Raw genomic sequence first — 19,378 nt, 5'->3', positions numbered from 1 at the left:
AGCCACTTGTTACTTAGCTGACCTTAGTTTTGTTAAAGGGAATGTTACCTCTGCTCAGATACACATTGTTTTCCAGAAAAGTGGACAATATATTCCCCTAGCCTCCAATCCAGATGCTCCATATCAATAACCTTTGCAGAGGAGCAACTACGCTATCAAATACAGGGCCACAATTCACCCTTTCCAGGTACCTTATGCAGCTGATTCACCAAACTGAGCCCATGTGAAATACCAGCCTGGCAGAATTGTACTACTTTGCACAAGTGCCAAACACTCCCCCACATACACGGCAGCAGTCGGGTCTTGTCTACCCATGTGGTGCTGCGACAGCATTTAGTGAAGCCAGGAGGGACCCTCCCAGCCACGTGGGAACCGCCCTGAGCCACAGAGTGGTACGGGTGTCCCTGGGAGAGGCTCTCTTGGCGCCGAGCACTGTCTGTACCCCGGCATTGCTTAGGGTGTATTTCCACACAGCTGCAAGTCTGAAGCCCACCCAGCTGCACTCAGGTGGATAACTGTGCTGAGAGCAGCATCTCTCGGGGTTGGAGAGTGGGCTCCAGACCCAGGCAGACTGGCCAGGATATCACAACCAGCGCCCCAGGCTCACTCTGGGCCCGTACCACACACCAGGCACACCACCAGGCACCCTCTCTCCCCCACAGCTCAGGCTCATGAATCTTCAGAGCCAGGACTACTGGGCACTGGTATTGCCCTGCAGGGCCTTATTCCCCACCTGTGCCCCGTTGGGGGGGAGGGGGTCAGATGCTATTTTGGGGGCAGGGGGCACCGGCTCTATTCCGGAGGCAGGGGCAGAAGGAGAGTCGGGCTCTATTCCATGGGAGGAAGAGCGATGGGCTCTGCTGGGAGGGAAGCCAGGATCTGTTCTGGGGGGAGCTGGTAGGGAGCCAGGCTCTATTCAGGGAGCGGGAGAGAAGAGAGCCAGGCTCTATGGGGAGGGGAGCCGGGCAGGTAGATTCTATGGGGGAGGCAGGTTGTGTGGGGGTGGGGGAGCCAGGCTTTACTCCGGGGGGTGGGATAGAAGAGGGCTGTCTCTGGGGCGGGGGGAGCCCGGTTCTGTTGGGGGTCGGCCGTGCCGGGTGCTAAGCAGCTGCCTGAGCCCCGCCCCACTCACCTGCACCGCCGCCCTGCCCGCCCCACTCCGCAGCCACCAGCGCCGGAGTCAGGGGCGGGGCCGCGCCAGCCGCCAGCTCCGCCCTTGATCCCGATTGGGCAGCTCCGGCCACGCCCCTCCCGGGTGGCTCCGCCCCCAAGACCGCTCCCGGTGCGGCTCCACTCCTGCTCCCCAATTGCCTCCCGCCCCCCCTGCACTGCTCCCCCCGCTATTGCCAGCTTGGCACCCCGCGCCGCCCCTTGACCTCAGCACCCTGCTGTGCAGGGCAGCGTCTTCCCTGCCCCCCCCTGCCCCGGCTTCACCCCGCTGCTCCCACCCACGGGCACTTCTCCCGCAGCCCTCAGTGCAGCCCCGTCCTGCCCCTGCTTCCGCCCCCTCCTCCCCAGCCCCTCCCCCACACTGTGTGTCTGCACCCTTGCTGCTCTCTTCAATCAGACGGCACTTCTCTGGGTCTCCGCCTGGGGCTGAGCGTTGTGTTGGGACCCCAGCATGGGGCCCTACCAAGGTCAAGGTCCATTGTAGTGAATTTCATGGTCACTGGATCTTGCAAATATAAATTTCGTGACTTCAGCTATTTAAATCTGAAATTATAAATGGAGGGGTCCTGACCCAGAAAGGCTTCTGCCGGGGAGGTCCTTCCGCACTGCTGCTGGCTGGGAGCCCAGCTCTGAGGGCAGAGCTGCCACCAGCAGCAGCAGCAGCAGCAGCAGAAGTAAGGATAGCTTGGTGTGGCATTGCCACCTTTATTGCTGTGCTGCTGCCTGCAGAGCTTGTTCCCAACTAACAGCCCCTGCTTTCCAGCTGCCCAGGTCCAGGGAAAGTACAGAAGTAAGGGAGGCTGAACTACCAACCCCTAAAATACACTTGTGACTCCACACAGCTCTCTTGGGTCAGGATCAGTGTTCTTTGTAAGTTGTGTACTCAGACGGCCACACAGGAAAGCTCAAATGCCACCCAGCTGACTAGCAGAGCACCTACAGGTGTGCACAGCCAGCAGCCTGTGTTTTACTGGTGGTGAACATCTGCACATGGCTTGATGCACATAAAATTTATTTCACACATGCATGGAAAAACTGAGAGGGTACCCCTGGTCAGGATCACCATCTGAGAGCTGTTGGGCTTCCCCCATGAGATCTGCCTAGCAAGAGGCCAAAACTCACAAACCCCCAGATTTCAGAGAAGACCAGACTTCACCATGGATTATGGTTTTGTGATGCAAGACCAGGGCAAGTGGGAGCCCCTACCCACCCCTTCTACCTGCAGTCCACCCCTGCTTCCCTCAGCATGCCTGCGCTCTGCCCCCCACCCCGCCACTCCTGCTGGGGAGTGGGACTGGGGAGTATGGGCTTGCCCCACTCCATCTACCGCTCCTGGGCATGTGCTAGGGTGCAGAGTGCCCATTTTCCAGGTCTGGCCAGAACTGGCCCACACCCTTGGGCACAGGCTCCTTTGGCTCAATGGCAAATCCACCACTGGGCTGCCACTCCCACAGCTGAGCCTTACAGCTCAGTAGCAGGTGCAGGAAGATGAAGTTCACTGCTTGTAGAACAGGGAGCACAGTAATTTATTGTGTGTGTGATCACCATAGCAACAGGCATGTTTATGAAATGTCGCTGTATGTCTATGTCAAAATACGTTCCCAAAGCTTTTAGGTGGAAGGACGGGTTTTACCCCTAAGTAAGGCATTGATTTTGGTGGAGGGCACTGTTACAACTAGTTCACCAAATAGAAGCAAAGGAAGGGAAACTCATTTGTCCAGCTCTTGGGAAGCAAAGGGGGGTTGTCCCTTTAGGAACGATAAGAAGTCCCGTGGCACTTTATAGACTAACAGATATTTTGAAACATAAGCTTTTGTGGACTACTGATAATGGGCCACATCCCCCCTGACTGAACCGACTTGATTCCTCCTCTCCTGATGTTCAAAACTCCCCATTAACTGCTGCTAATGGGCCACATCCACCCTAACTGAATAGACTTTGTCACCTCTAGCCCTCCCCTGGACTGAGACTCCCTCTTTAAACCCTCCTCTGAAACCCCACTACCCATGCACCTGATGAAGCAGATCTCTGCCCATGAAAGCTTATGCTCTGTTAGTCTATAAGGTGCCTCGTTGTTTCTGAAGATACAGACTAATTTGGCTACTTCTCTGATACCTGTCCCTTTCAGGGTTCTCTTCAATGTGGGGGTGAAGGAGGGAAGGTGATGGTAGTAAGGACAGGAAGACAGTGGGTTCCGGTTAACCAGTAGGTTGGAGCCTGGTGTGGGGAGGGGATTGTTCCAGCCCCACAGGGCTGCTGAAAGTGTGGGGCTCTCCAGCATGGCTGGAGCAGCCCCCCTGCTGTGGATGAGAGCTTCTCTGGCCAGGCTGGAGCACCCCTGCCTGCAGCACACTGGGCTTTGGGACTGTTCTGTTCTCCTCCACTCATGGCACACGGAGGGTACCAGGAACCAGGGATGCTCTGGACCGGATGGAGCATCCCTCCCCATGGCATGCTGGGGACCGGGGCTGCTCCAGCCATGCTGAAGTGTCCCCCACCTACAGCAGTGCCACAGGAAGGGTAGCTCCAGCGGGGCCAGAGCAGCCCTGATCCCTGGTGCACTGTGGATGTGTGTGTCGTGGGGGGAGCTGGGAGGCTACTCCAGCAGCCTCCCCAGCCACCCCCCTTAATTGGCTAACTGGTTAAATGTCAGGTTTCACCCCCCTTTAATTGGTTAACCAGTTAAATGGCAGATTTAACCTGCTGTTTAAGGGGTACAGGTGAGGGGCCTGCTAATTGCAGGGACAAAAACTGGGGCCCAATATAAAAAGTTTGCTCATCCCTGTTCTAGACTAAAGTCATCTGTAACCCAACAGCAGTCAAAGCTGATCACTGGGCGTTACCCCATACCTATCTGCCAGATATGCAGAGTAGCATGGTTCGTGTCAATACAGGTTATGCCTTAAGTTTCTCCCCTCTCCAATGGATAAGAACACAGCTCTGAGTACAGGTGGTGCCCGGCTGGGACAGCTCACAGGGAAGCCAGAGAAGAGTGAAAGGAACCAGCTGAGTCTGCCTAGGGCCCTGGTTCTCAAAGGTGGGCTGCCAGGACTACTTGAATAGGGACGTGCAGGCTTGGACTCTCTGGCTATTTGGCAAAGGCTGGCCGGCCTCTTGGCAGACTGCCAAAGCTCTGTGGGCACCTAACCATGCAGGGAAGTCCCTCTGAAAATTCCACCGGGCATCTCTCATGCATCTTTGAAAATCTGGCCCTCGGGTACTTAGGAGGCTAAGGCTTATTGAAAGTCCATGGGGATTAGGTTTTCAAGTGCCTAAATCACTTTTGACTATGGGACTTGTGTGTACAAGGGGATCTGTGTGTACAGGGCCGTGAGTGCAGCTGTCCATGCCTAGGGGTAGGTCTGCAGAGCGTTGTGTGTCGGCGTGTGCAGGAAGCTGTGTGTGTGTGGCAGTGTTTGTGTGCAGCCTGTGTGCTCACGCTGGGCCATGAGAGCCAGTAGGTACGTAGGGCAGAGAGTGTGTGCACACGGGGCAGTGAAAGTGAGTGCGTGTGCAGAGCAGGCGTGTACCTGTCCGCAGGGCAGCGTGCACGTGGGTGCGGTGTCTGCCAGCAGGGCTGTGCGCGTGCCCGGCAGTGAGCGCGCGGGTTCGCTCGGACTTTACCTTGCTCCGCCCACCTGCCACTTGCTCGCACCTGAGACAGGTGCCGCCCGCTCCCAGCCTGCCCGGCGGCGAGCGCGGCCCATGGCGCAGGTGGGGACTGGGCTGCCGCCCTCGGGCGCGGAGCAAGGAAGCCGGAGCCAGGCGGGGGCTGAGCCCGGGCCGGCTGGGGAGCGCTGCCCGGAGCACGGGCTGGAACTGGGCTGGTTCTGCGCCACGCACGACCGGCTGGTCTGCGCCCAGTGCGCCCGGCTGGGCGGCTGCCGCGGGCACCCCCTGACGGCGCTGGAGGAGAAGGCGGCGGAGCTGCGGGTAGGCGCGGGGCCGGGAGGCCGGGGACTGGACCAGGCTGCCTGGGGGAGTGGGGGCGCCCCACGCCACAATCGCCCCGGGCCCGGAGCCCTGGGGGAGCCTCCCCTGCCTCCAGCCAGGCCGCGCCGCTCATCCGGAGAGACCGGCGGTGGCCTGAGCACATCGGCGCCGCAGGGGTCTCAATGGAGACACCGCCCAGCCCGGCCCTGGCTGCTGGTGCGTCTCACTGCGGCGCAGAGCCCCCGGCTGAGCCCAGGCCGGTGTGTGCCCGGCGCTGCGCACCGCCCGGTTCCTGCGAGCTCGGCACTGCTGCGTGGGCCGGGCCGGCTGGTGCACGGCCCCCGCCCCGCGGAGCGCACCCTCCTGGTGCGGTGCCGGCCCTGCTCGGCGCCCCCCCGGCCCGCCTGAGATCCGGGAAGAGGCTGGGTGCCCCCGTCTTGTTTAAAAAACTTTCAGCCGTCCAATCAGAGAGCGGGAACAGTATTGCGTCACGTCGGTGACCAATCACACGGCTGCCCGAGTGAGCTGGTGGCGGGAAGGGCGCTGGCAAGGGCCCGGGCTGGTCCTGCTGCCAGGGCCAGGCGCCTCCCAGAGCCCAGCGCACGGGGCTGTCAGCTGGGCCGGGCTCCGGAGGGAGCTCTTCGCAGTGTCCCGGTAATGCTGGGTCAGGGTAATACCCGGCAGGAGTAAATGGCTCCTAGTTCCTGTGTGTCAGCGGGGTTTTCCCTGGAACCTAACTCACAGATCTAGGCCCCGCTGAGCGTGCAGGAATCCCCCTATTGCCAAGGGAGAGGACAGACTGCAAAGGCAAAACTATGGTTCAGTCTGTTCTGGCTGAACTGTGCTCATTGCAGGAGGGGGCCCAGGCTGCAGAATGCTCCAGAGCTGGGCTGTGCAGGAACTGCATACGTTAGAGCAGCCCAAAGACTGCTCCAAGTTATGATTTACTGCAGCAGCTCTGCCTGGGGGATAGTAGCGGGGGATATTTCCACTGAGGTCATCACAATGGCATAAAGGAAACAGAATGCGAGGGAGATTCTGGCCCAGGTGCTCCTGAGTGCAGATTCTAGTGCTGGTGATCAGGAGTCCAGGACAGGCCTCACCCAGGTGGATGATTAACGCACACCAGCTTGTGGCCCCCTTTGGTCCTGTGTCCAAGGAGGATCAAGTTTTATTACAGCTTAGGGGTTTACTTCTTCATGTAAAGCTGGGGAGTGTTTGCCAATAATTGCAAAGGGACTGAGAGCTGGAAGCTCCCTGGGGCCTCGTGGAGCCCTTGCTCTAGTGAAAGGCTGCTGGGTGACAAGCTACCAAAAGATGAGTACCCGCAGTGTCAGCGGGCGGAGGTTGCCCTATGACAGTCCGAGTATGTGGAGCTCGGCTTCTGTATTTCAGAATAAGCTGGTGGATCAGTGTGAGAAGCTCCAGTTGCAGAGCGCTGCCATCACCAGATACGTGGCTGAGGTGCTGCCAGGGAAGAACCAAAGGGCTCTGGTAATTCTGTTTTCTTTCCCTGGCATGGCAGCATGGGCCTGGGCTTGGGAGAGCAGCTGGCAGCTCACAGGCCAGCATCCCCCACAAGCAGGGTTCTGCTGGCTGTCCTGGGCTGTGAGAGGGATTTTCTCTTAGGCCACTGACATTTTAGGCCCCCTCTCTCACCCCCCACCCCCAGAACAACACACAGGTTTGCTTGGTCTCCTGCAGTATTAACCCAGACTTCTCCACACGGCAGACAGCTGAGTGTAAGCCCTGTACACAGTGCTCTGCGCCCTTTCACTGCCCCATTCTCACGGAGATGGCCTAGGCTTGGCTTCCAGTGGTGGGCTCTGGAGTCAGACCCTGCCATTTGCTCTTGAATTAGCTCCTCTCTCCTACTGCTCCCCATACCTCCCACAGGCGGCATTTGCCAGTAAAGCGACCGTGTCAAGATACCACTACCAGGCCTACATCTCTCTAGCACCGAGGCCATGTTACACCACTTTGGCAGCATCCGTTTCACCCTACACTGATTTTAAAGCCCCTTTGCACTTGAGAGCAGGGGACAGTGGCTGTAATATAGGGGAGAATCAGGCCAGCTATTTCTGGGTAATACTCAGCGGCTACAGCTCTGCCTGTAATGCTACAGTGTAGTTATTAATACCTGTGCTAGCAGGAGGGCTTCTCCCATTGGCCTGGGTTATGCACCTGCCCATGAATTCTTCCAGCGACCCAACATTGAGTACACAGCACGCCCCTCGGGGGTGGATTTTTCAGACCTCGGAGTGATGTAGTTATGCTCGCCTAATTTTCTAGCGTAGGTCAGGCCCATGTTATAGCAAACTTGGCTGGGAACACTTCAGTGATCCTAGAATCACAAAATCCCAGGGCTGGAAGAGACCTCAGGAGGTCATTGAGTCCAGGCCCCTGCCCAAAGCAGGACCAATCCTTTCTAAACCATCCCCGCCAGGACTTCTCAAGCTGGGACATAAAGACCCCAAGGGATGGAGATTCCACACCTCTCTAGGTAAAAGTTAGATCATAACTTCTCCTGGTTCCCTCCTGGTGCCTGAGATTCCATAAAAGGCTAGTGAGTTTAATTTTTGTTTCTAGTCCGTTTCCAACTTCTTCTGCCCTCCTGCAGTGGCTGGGATGCAACCACTGCCCAGAAGTGCATCTGTCGGACAGTTGCTAGTGAACAGGAACAGTGGGGGTCAGCAGCTGCCGGGTCTAATTCTGCAAGACATTTGTAGTAGGAGTTGGCTCCAGTGGGACTGCTGCAGGGAGCCAGGGCTGCTTTCCAGTGCCAGAGATTGCAGGCAGGGCCTTGGCTCGCCTGCGTGGCCTCGTTTCTCTACTCTTAGATGGAGTAAAGCTCATTTTTATACAAAGCTGAAATGTTGGGGCTTCCTGAGTCTTAAGTTGGCATGTAGTATCCATGGCAACACCACAAGGGGTTATAGAAACACAGTAGCTGGGTAGGTGGAGCAAGTGGCGTCTGCTGTCTCGCTGGCTGACGCCACTTTGCTCCCAGTGATTTCAGAGGGGTTAGCTCGGTGGTGGGGAGCACTGAAAGCCAGCTGCTGAGCCCAGACAGGGTCACCTGCCCCCTCCCTCCCATGTCATTGCTGTGGCAGAGTGCGGCCAGCGGGGCCCGCGAAGCGGTGGTCCAGAGACTGACCTTTGTGAGAAGTGTGTGCGAGAACGAAGAGCAGCGACTGCTGGAGAAGGTCCATGTGGAAGAGGAACGGGCTCACCACAGCATCCTGACCCAGCGAGTTTACTGGACTGAGTCCCTGCAGAGACTGGATGCCCTCCGGACCTACCTGGTGGACCAGATCACCAACCTGGATGACCATGGCCTGGTGGTAGGTACCATAGTCCTGTGCCTAGGCACTGGTCTTGCCTGCAGTCAGGTTTCTCTTGCTGTTGCTCGAGTGCAGCATTGGCAGCCTACTGCACTGATACCAATGCCAGAGGTCAAGAGGGACTCGTTTGCATTCCTGGATCAGCCAAGTGCCCCCACTGCTCCTGAGGAGCAGCTGTGGCTAACCAGGGAGTCCCCTAGCAGGGAACTTGGCTATTTACTCTGAGCTCACAACAGATGAGGGAGCTTCTGAAGTGTTGCTGCTGGTCTCCCATGTACTGTGGGCACCAGGAGACTATCAGAAGTGTCTCCCAAGCCCAGAGGTGCACCATTGTTGGGATGCTGGACTAGCGCATGGGTGGAATAAACTTTGCGGACCAAGGAATGTGCACATGTGCACCGCCAGCAGAAATGCAAGCTGCCAGCCGTGGGCACTCTGCTCATCAGCTGGGCAGCCCCTGAGCCTCTTCTGCGCAGCTGCCCAAGTGCTCACCTACCAGGAAATGCTGGGGGAGGGATTCTTAGCTACCTGTGTCATGAACTAGTTCAGTTCACCTGCTTCAGGCTTTGCCAATGGCACAGGCGCAGTCCCCAGGAGGCATCTGTGGGCATTTTCAGGGAGCGCGAAGGGCTTGTTGTTTGCTGTGATGCTGACATCCAGCCCCCACCACCACGAGACCTGTGCACAAGCTGCCGAGGAGGATTTCATTGTGTGAGAACAATGACAATCAATGGCTTCCAATAACACCAGGCTCCGAAGTGTAGACACTTAGGGTGGGATGAGACCTTGGGAGCTCATCAAGTCCAGCCCCCTTCTCAAGGCAGGACCAGCCCAACTCAACCAATAAATTGATGTGCCAGGTGAGACTTGAACTCACAGCCCTAGCATTGCTCCACAACATACTGCATGCTAACCAGGGGGGCTAGGGGAGCACCTTCAGCTGGGGAATGACAGGGTAGGTCTCACTCTGTGGGAAAGCATAGAGCCAAATACAGTAATCCCTCCAAACGCGCGATTTCGGGTTGCGCTTAATTGCCTTCATGTGAGTTAAGCACAACTCAAAATCCTGCTTCTCCCCAGCCCTGGCTCAACCCCCACCCCGCACCCCAAGTGGCCCTGGTTCAACGCTCCTACGTGTGGCCCTGGTTCAAACACCCCTGTGGTACCAGTTCACATCCCCCTGCATGGCTTTGGCTCACCCCCACCCCATGCCCAGACCCCTGCCCCTCCCCTGCATGGCTCTGGCTCTGTCTCATCCCCACCCCATGCGGCTCCGTCTCAACTCCTGGCAAGGCCGCATGCCCCTGGCTCACCGCTCCCCACCCCCTGCAGCCCTAACCCACCCCAGGCTTAACCTCCTGTCCCACTCCCGCAGTCCCAACCCACCGCCAAGCTTAACCCTCCCCAGCTGCCCCCCCAACCCCAGGATTTACCTTTCCAAAGGCGCTCCAGGTGCATTCTGCTGGGGAAAAAGCCCGACTCCCTGACCTATGTGGAATTTGAGTTACGCAAGGATGCACGGGAACACAACCCGCGCATAACTCGAGGGACTACTGTATAGTAAACCTCAAAATGGCTCCAAATCTCAGGCTTGACTGATAAGATATACAGCTGCAGGAATGGGCTAGATGGCTGTGTCTACATTTAGGAAAAACTTTGAAATGGCCATGCTAATGGCCAAACTGGAGAATACTAAAGAGGCGCCGAAATGAATATTCAGTGCCTCATTAGCATAATGCCGGCTGTGGCACTTTGAAAGTCCCACGTTTCGCTCACGCACGGCTTGGCTACACAGGGGTCCATGCAATAAGTGGCACACAGATGGTGTTTACTGGGCTAGTAAAGAAAGTTTTAGGCCCTGAGGTTTGCTGCTAATCACCAGCAGTGCTTTATTGCTGAGGTTTGGAAATGTGCTCCCATCAGGCTTCCAGGAAATGCTAAGAAGCATTTTAATTAGAACTCCCTGTAAGGGACACTCAAAGCACCCAACAAAGGACAGCCCAGTTTCAATCCTGGTAAAATGCAAGAGGAAAATCATCACCTCCCGCCCCGATGCAATTCAAGCCAGGGTCACCTTCTTGGGAGCAGTGACAGGCACAGAGCAGCGGGTGCTTGGTGCCGGACCAGTGCTGCCTCAGTCTGCGCCTTGGCTGTCGGTTGACTAAGGAGGCTGCTGGAAGGCAGTGTCCCTTACAGGGAGTTCTAATTATAATGTTGCATTGGGGTGGCAGGTGATAATTTCCCACGCATCCTCACATAGGTCAGCTGATAGGAATAAGGGGATTTCCATTTTTGCAGGGTCCTTTCGAAAAGGACCCCGTGTAGACAAGCCACACGCCAGCAAAATGGGCACTTTTGAAGTGTCATGGCTGGCAGCATGCTAATGAGGCACTGAATATTCATTTCAGTGCCTCTTCAGTATTCTCTGATTTGGCCATTAGCATGGCCATTTCAAAGTTTTTCCTAAGTGTAGACATGGCCTATATATTTAACACTTTTTCCCATGGCACAAGAACTAGGTGTCACGCAGTGACATTCATAGGCAGCAGGTTTAAAGAACAAAAGGAAGGATTTCTTTACACAACGCACAGTCGTTTTGTGGAACTCCTTGCCAGGCCAAAAATCCCAATGGACAGGTCCCTCAAGGGCTATTTGCAAAGATGGTCAGAGATGCAGTCCTCTGTTCTGGGCATCCCCTGCCTCTGCCTGCCAGAACTGGACAACAGGGGAGGGACCACTCAGCGATTGCCTGCTCTGGTCATAGCCTCTAGCGGCAGCTGCTGTTGGCCGACAGGACACTGGGCTGATGGTCGTGCTAATGTTTTTACGAGAATGTCAGCCTTTCTGATTGTCTCTCTTCTTGTCCCCAGCACGTGGAACAGGAGCTCTTCGAAAGGTGAGTGACCACATGTTCCGGGCCCCTCCTGGATCTGCCTCCCCATTCTACGAAGAGCAGCATGGCATTACCAGGGAGCAGGCCGCACGGATCTTTTCCTGGCTGGTGCTACTTTGGGCAGGGCAGAGCACCCAGGGGCCAAGAAGCTGCATGCACAGAGATGTCGCTTGCCCAGAATGTCTCGGTGTGGCTTTGCTTCCTATGCTGCTCTATGGCTCAGACACGGGGACCTCAATTCTTCTGTTTGGCACCTAGGAATCCTGTTGGCCAGGGCATACCTGGCAGGTATCTAGGTGGAGCAAAGCTGATTTAGGCAGATGTGCTCACATACAGGTGTTACACACACAGGCTCAACCACTTTCTCTTCCAGAAGACGGACTTGCTTACTTGGGCTTTATCTAGTTCCCACCAGAGCCTAGAGGAAAACTCCCCTTACCTCCTGTAGATGAGTCCTGGGGACTGCCTGTCCCACAGAGCATGCAGACTGCCCAGCCTGCAGACAGGTCCAGTGTGGAATTCCACAGAGGGATAACAATTTAAAGTTGTCTTCAGACTGCCTTGTTCAACGCTAGCCTCTGCCTTCCAGCAACCTCCTTATTAGACAGAGAGCTGAGGTGCAGACTGAGGCAGCATTGCCCTGGCACCTAGCTGCCCCAGCTCTGTACCTGACACTGCTCCCAAGATGGTGACCCTGGCGTGAATTGCATGGGGGCGGCAGGTGATGATTTTCCACTTGCGTTTTACTAGCATTGAAACTGGGCTGTCCTTTGTTGGGTGCTCTGAGTGTCCCTTGCAGGGATTTCTAATTATAATACATCTTAGCACTTCCTGGAAGCCTGACTGGTGCACATTTCCAAACCTCAGCAATAAAGCACTGCTGGTGATTAGCAACAAACCTCAGGGCCTCAAACTTTCCTTACGAGCCCAGTAAACTCCATGTGTGTGCCACTTACTGCATGGACCCACCTTCTTCCCAGGCTCTGTCAGAGCCTTCAGGCATCTCAGCATGTTGCTGTGCTGACTGTTCCTACCCCATAGCAATGGGGCTTTGCCTGTTGAAAGGCCTACGTGGAAATCTGACTGGCCCACATTAGCACATTCATTCTGTGGAGCTGTTCCAGGTCGGCGTGCTGGTGCTGCGCGAAGCTGAAAGGTTCATGATGTCTGTTTGTAAGTGCCTGGACTCGAACCTGCTGGGGGTTCTAGAGCTCATAAACATCACATTTGCTTACATTTACTCTGGTTACAGTCTTACTAGAGAGGTTTGCAACATAGAAGTGCATGCAATGAGCTAAACAAGGATCAAATGCATTAATGTTTCCAAGCCACCACAAAATACAGCATCTTAGACAGAGTGCACAGACCTATTTTCGCAATCTGCTCAGCGCCATGCTAGTGATGTTGCATAAACAAGCAGGCTCCCCTCCCCGCCAACCCTTGGCTGTTAGCAAGGGTTACGGTATGGTGCCCCTAGCCTTTTGTCAAAGGCGGGAGGTGGATGGCAGGAGACAAATCGCTTGATCACTGTCTTCGGTTCACCTCCTCTGGGGCACCTGGCACTGGTTACTGTCGGCAGACAGGATACTGGGCTAGATGGACCTTTGGTCTGACCCAGCATGGCTGTTCTTATGTTCTAACCCGTTGGAACAAGCATGCAGCATTTAAACCTTGTCCCAGCTCCAAAAGGCTCCTGCCCTCACTCCCCCTTGCCACAGCAGGGATTGGGGGTGGTCTCCCTGCCAGCTCGTTTGGGCCAGGAAGCAGCATTTCAGCTGTCTCCCGGTATGAACGGTTCCTGCAGGGTTGGCATTTCCCCTCATGCAGAACCATGATGGGGCGGGGGAGGGGAGGGGGGGAACTGATGAACCCGCACCAGCTGGGATTCAGGCAGCCTTGCAGCTTGAGCCTCAACTGGTGCGGGGTTGTCAATTTCCCCCCTGCAGCGGCTCTGCAAAGAGGGAGGGGAAATGGACAGAAATGCACTGCACGCTTGGATGGTTCTTACAGCTCACCCGTGTGTTGCAGCACGCTGGTTGAAAACCACTGTTCTAGATGAAGAGACACCTCATCACTGGTGTAATTTTACTGCATCCAGTCCTACCCCTGGGACGAACCTGGCTCGTTGCTGGAGTTCCTCATGACTCTGGTTTGTGTGTCTATCTCTAGCACCCGGCACAACATCAATCCATTTCCACATATGCCTTTTGTGTCACTTCCTAGGATGGAGGCAGCGGAGGGAATCCTGGAGCCGCAGGCATCTGAGCAGTTAAACTTCAATCCGAAATGTGTTCAGAGTCCATTACTGCGCCAACTGTGGGTCTCTGCTGTCATCAGCTCTGCCACAGGTCAGTGTGTCACTCACAGCTGCCCATTCCTCTGGGGACTCCTGGCAAGGTGATTTATTCTGTGCCTAGGCAAACATCCTGGCTGCCTGACATCACCGCTTCCCAGGTTTGTGTGTGTGAATGCAAGGGTGCATTCAGAGCAGCTTCAAAGTGGGCTGCGGATTCTCCATGTGCACCAGTGCACATTAGGCCAGAGAGATGTTTGTTAGTGGGAATTCCTGCCCTGCCAGCTCATGATTCGCTCCATAGTAGCCATCACTAAAGAAAACAGAGCTGATGCTTGCTTGCTTCCGCAGGGAGAAATGACCTCAAGTCATTTACTCAGCACTGGCAAGGCCACCTCTGGAATACTGTGTCCAGTTCTGGGCCTCCCAGTATAGAAAGGATGTGGATGCATTGGAGAGGACCCAGAAGAGGACAACAAAAATGATTAGGGGTCTGGAGCAAATGACCTGTGAGGAGAGGCTGAGAGATTTGGGCTTATTTAGTTTGCAGAAGAGTGAGAGGTGATTTGATGTAAAGCTCCTTGAAGAGGGGTTCTAAAGAGGATGAAGCGAGGCTGTTCTCAGGAGGGACAGAACAAGGAGCAACGGTCTCAAGTGACAGAGGGGGAGGGGTAGGTTGGATATTAGGAAAAGCTATTTCATCAGGAGGGTGGTGAAGCACTGGAATGTGTTACCTAGAGAGGTGGTGGGATCTGCATTCCTAGAGGTTTGTAAGTCCCAGTTTGACAAAGCCCTGGCTGGGATGACTTAGTGGTGGTTGATTCTGCTTTAGGCAGGGGCTGGACTCGACGACCTCCTGAGGTCCCTTCCAGCCCTAGGATGCAATGATTCTATGACTGAAGTACAAAAGTGAACCCATCTCCTTGGAGCAGCGCGGTCCCAGAATGGAGGCGCCTGGCCTAGCTTTTAACAAGGCCACATGTTGAAAGCCACGTTGTCAGATCTCACTGCATTGCAAAGCTTGTGGATAGCAGCTGTTTTACTTCAAAACCCAGCTCCTGCAGACTACTGATTGCCACAACTCAGCTTTCAGTGCAAAGTAAATTCGTTTCAAGCCCCACTGGTTGGAGAAAGAAGCTTCAAAATGGGACCCGAATGCCCGTAAAAGCACAGAACCCAGAAGGCCAGACCCAAAGCCTGAATTTGACTGTTTAGGAGTCACAATGTTTTTAAGGCTAATCTCCTGATGTGGAGGTTGAGTGGAGGATTTGTGCATGTTGGGGGTTGGTAAAGCTGTACCGTGGCCTCCAGAACATACTGCCTGAGCACAGGTTTTGGACAGATTTGAGTCATCCCTGTAGGATTTGCAGCCCAGAGACTGCAGCCTTGGGGTAGTGAAGCAGAGATGGAAATGGGCTAAAAAAGCTCTCTGCCGCTAGCTCCGAAGGGCTTGGCCATGAGTGTTATGCAGGAAGAAGGTTGATTGGCTGGCAGCTGTGGCTGGGCAAGGGAACGAGGCAAGCTCCCCCGGCCAGTCCACCTCAGGAACTGTAGGGTGCAGAATCCAGTCTGAGCTCAGTCCCCTTCCCTAGGAGCTGACCCACTGGCCCTGGAAGGTGCTGATGAGCACTAGAGGAAGCTGCACAAGGCTACTCCCTAGAGAGGCCTATAAAAAGGGGAAACATGGATGTGATCCCAGGTCCCGCCCTGGCCCAGAGCTGCTGGGGGAGATGGGCTGTTCCTGGCCAGGGCCACACGGCTCAGCCTGCCCTGATTGTTTGGCTTCCCTCGCAGGTTTTGAAGATGTCCGTGTAGATGAAAAAACCGTCAGCCCCCAGCTGTCCCTGTCAGAAGACAAGAGAACGTTGGTGTTCAACTCCAAGAAAGCCAAGCCCTGTCCGGATTGCCCGGAGCGCTTCGAGTGCTGGCCCAATGCCTTGGGCGCCGAGGCCTTCTGCAGGGGGACTCACGCCTGGAGGGTCAGCGTGGACAAGAGCTCCACCTACAAACTGGGCATTGCGTACAGCTCACTGGAGCGCAAAGGGCCTGGCAGCGCAGCACGGCTGGGCTACAACCCTGCCTCCTGGGTGTTCTTGCACTGCGACAGGGAGTTCTGCTTCTTGCACAACAGCCACCGTCAGGTGGTGGAGCTAGTCAAGCGCCCCGCAGAGGTGTGTGTGGTGCTTGACATGGATGGAGGGGAGGTGCTGTTCTATGACCCTACTGCCTGCGTTATCCTCCACTCGCACCGTGAAGTCTTCACTGCCCCCATCTACCCTGCATTTGCTGTGTCTGACCAGAGCATCTCAGTCGTACAGTGAGGGCCACCTGGCACGGGGGCAGCAGCTCACCCACCAGCTCTAGGGGAAAAGGGGGCGCTTGCAACAGAAATGCACACATTGGCACGTCGCCTGATGCATCTTCAGTCACTCCAAGCAGCCAGGATGTGGCTGGCAGCCTGAATGCACTGGTACCTCGCCGTAAAGGTCCTGGGGGCAGGGGCGGTGAGGCGCACAGAACTTGCACAGTACAGGCAAACGGCAAAGAGTGGGGCAGACAATCCCCCAGGCTGGAGATCATTTCTAATGCAGGTTGAGCCTCTCTAATCCGGAACACTCTCATCCAGCAACATCCGTAATCCGGCATTTGGCCTAGTTTCCTGTGGTCCCATGAACTTTGTTTGCAGTCACCAGTCCTGGCTCTCAGTGTTCTATGCTGTTGTTTAGCTGTTATTTAGCTGTAATTTACCCCTAAGTGTCGTCTAAGAGTCCAGTAAGCAGTGGAAGTGTTGGTAATGCTGCTGGACAATACTGACCTCCAGTGCCAGATGAGAGAGGTTCAACCTGTAATTAGATTCACCAATCCAGTGATAAACCACCTTCTAAAATATCTTACTGGCTACCTAGATGCCAAAATCACACTTCCTTTAAAATAATCCAGCCTTGGGCTTCCACCCAGACAGCCAAGTCAAATATGATGAGGATCACTGAAAAACTTATTCATCATATAAAGTCTACCAGTCCCCCAGGATTGGACACATTACCCACCAGGTCAATGAATAGCTCAGCTCTTACCCAAATACATGCTTACAGCCAATGCTTGTTAACTAAACCAAGATTTATAAAAGAACAAGAGAGAGACTCTTGGTTAGAAGATTATTATATTTCAATCCTGAATAAAGTTCTTAAGTCAGTCTCAAGGCAGAGTTTGAGAATTTCAGTGTTCTTTCAGAATTGGCCCCCGAACAATGTCCAATCTCAGTGTGATCCAGATTGGGGCTGGGTAGGATATGGCAACATTTACCATTCAGCTAAGCGCTCACAGCTCCTTTTGCTGTCTGACTTTACAGACTGCAGAGAGAGACTGGAACCATTTGGTTACATTTTCAGTCCCTGACACTATTAATGTAAATTGCACACACATACAAACATCGCAGCGGAGGGAAGCAGGGTTGGTATGTCCGCTGGCTTTGGCTCAGTGAACTAGGTCCTGGCTACAGCCCAGCTGCTGCTCTGAGCTTGTTTTGTAACAGCGGCAGCCCCTTAGAATTCTTTGCAGTCAATTGCTTACACTGGACTTGCCCTGCAGGCTGGCTCACTGGCCCATCGTGGGGCGTAGCCAACCCCTGAAATGTCATGTGGAACCTGCCCATAATGCATCTAGCCAACTGCACTCAGATGGAACTAATCCAGCCTGCCTGAAGCAATCAGTTTGTGCCCTGAAGCAAGAGAGCTGACCTCGTTCCTAGCCTGCCAAACTGCTGATGTTTATGGCTCATGGAGCTACGCAATTCTTTACCAATTCCGGATTTGCCCTGCTGTCTGAACTGCATTACCTTTTGCTTTGGTCTCACACCTTTGACACACAGTGATGCTGTGTCGGCTATGCGTGCGGTCTCGGCACGCTGCACCAGACCTAGACTGGTCCTTGATGCAGCACACCTCAAGCATACTGCCCAAGACCACCACAGACTTGGTTTAGTGGGAAAGGCACTTGGCCAAGTTAATGAAGCACGGGGCCCAGGAGACTCTGTGGGGACACTAACGCTTCTATGCCCATTGTCATGGAGTCTGCTCAGTGAGTTGGCCAGATAAAACACTCCTGCAAACGCTCTTCTCTTCCGGGCTACAAACAAGTTACACCTTGCCCCTCTCAGGTGGTTAGTTCCCACCCTTTGCCTTGCACCTGCGGGTTCCAACAAACCATTTCCATTTCTCAGCCTCACCTAACCCACTGTCCTTGTTTCATTTGCGGTTGGTGTTCTCCTGGGGCAGCTCCCAGCATTGTGTTTATGTTAGGGCAGGTGTGGGAACCTTTTCCGGGTCGGGGGCCACTGATCCACAGGCAAATCGGTGGAGGGGAGGTGGAGGAACACAAGGGAGAAGCAAAACAAAAGCCAAAAACCCCTCACTGATAGGGTCCCAGACTCAGGGGAGTGCCCTTTTTTCCCCATTCTCCTCTCCCTTCCTCCCACACCCCAAATCCCCAGCCAACACCTGCACCCCCCTGACCCTACATCCCAAGCCCACTTCCTGGAAGCTCCCCCCCCACACTGAACACCTCATTTTGGCCCCACCCTAGAGCTTGGGGGGGGGCCCACAAAATGTACTAGCCTTGCCCCTGCCACATGTGGGTGTGCGCCACATGGGAGTAGAGATGAGGGACCCTAGCCTGGGCTGGGTTCTCCTTGTTTTAAATGCAAATATTTTGATTTTTCACCCCCACATGCTGTGCACTCTGGCTTGTCTAGATAAGCAGCGTGTGGCAAGCTGTGCTGTACATTGAGGTTGCTAGGCCCTAAGGTGCACTTGGAACTGCTCCTAGATCTGCCTGGCCAGTCAGCGTGTGGCAGGCCAAGGCAGGGTAAACTTAACAGCCCCGCTGGCTGCACATTAACCAATGCTCCTGACAAGCCCATAGGTGGCTTTTCCTAGCACTGTGCTCAGGCAGTGCATTCCAGGCACTGGGAGCGGTGCAGTGATCATGCTGCACCGTACTCGGAAATGACACCTGCTCAAGGCCAGGCAGCGAAAGGGCCTCTGACTACGCCAGCCAAGCTCCCCTCAGCCCCTGGTCGGCAGCGAGGCCCTGAGCATGGGGCTGCTTTGCTTCCTGTGCTGAACGCCAGCAGGCTGGCAGGGCTCTGCTAAAATCCTCACTTGGAGCAGAGTCGTCAGCACCCTCAGGCCCCATCTGTGCAAAGCCCAGGGGCTCTTCTGCCTGCAGCAGAGCAGAGACACTAACCACCCCAAGTGATATGTCAGCTTGCCTGAGAGCAGACTGTGGCAGAGGCCCCAGGCTGAGAGGGGCCGCAGGGATGCTCAATGGCTGCCTCACCAGGCACACCAATCCCAGGAGGGGCTGGTGGTGTCTGGGAAAAGGCAACTGTCAGGTTGAGGGGCTTCACACAAGTCAGTACACCATCAGCGTTCCTCCCTGGCAGAGCCTTGCAGACAGCCGGCCCACCCTGGCAGGCAAGCTAGGCCACTTGCCCGTACCACTGTGGGGAGCAAACTTGGCCCAAGAGAGGGATTTCTGCTTCTGGCTTTGTCTGCTCATTCACATGCGGAAGAAAGGCTCTTTCCTCCCCTTAGGAGCCGTCAGTGCACAGGCTCTGGAGATGCACAGTCTGGCCTCTGTGCTGGGTGGCCTTTGCTGTTATCTCCCTGTCTCAGTCCTCCCCACCCCCTGCAGAATGCTAAGGGCACTTGTCCTCCGTTAGGTGCTTCAAAGCTATGGAAGAAA

The 19,378-nt window shown here is 55.2% G+C and overlaps 2 protein-coding genes across 2 annotated transcripts in view; one reads left to right on the top strand and one right to left on the bottom strand.

Annotated features, from left to right (window-relative positions):
- The window catches only part of WDR31 (WD repeat domain 31), a 31,649-nt gene extending 30,452 nt beyond the window's left edge, over positions 1–1,197 (bottom strand). The window contains exon 1 of the mRNA XM_075015423.1: positions 1,133–1,197. The gene's annotated coding sequence lies outside the window, so the exon portion shown is untranslated. The remainder of the gene's footprint in view (positions 1–1,132) is intronic.
- A 3,623-nt stretch (positions 1,198–4,820) lies between these two features.
- BSPRY (B-box and SPRY domain containing) lies at positions 4,821–17,817 on the top strand. The gene is made up of 6 exons (XM_075015293.1): positions 4,821–5,103; positions 6,499–6,597; positions 8,217–8,447; positions 11,318–11,343; positions 13,564–13,688; positions 15,428–17,817. The coding sequence occupies exons 1-6, from the start codon at positions 4,876–4,878 to the stop codon at positions 15,952–15,954; spliced, it is 1,236 nt and encodes a 411-aa protein (XP_074871394.1). The 5' UTR covers positions 4,821–4,875; the 3' UTR covers positions 15,955–17,817.
- Positions 17,818–19,378: the final 1,561 nt, after the last annotated feature.

Source organism: Carettochelys insculpta, chromosome 21 (assembly GCF_033958435.1).
Source record: "Carettochelys insculpta isolate YL-2023 chromosome 21, ASM3395843v1, whole genome shotgun sequence".
Lineage (NCBI taxonomy): Eukaryota > Metazoa > Chordata > Testudines > Carettochelyidae > Carettochelys > Carettochelys insculpta.
This window is presented reverse-complemented; position numbering and strand designations above follow the sequence as displayed.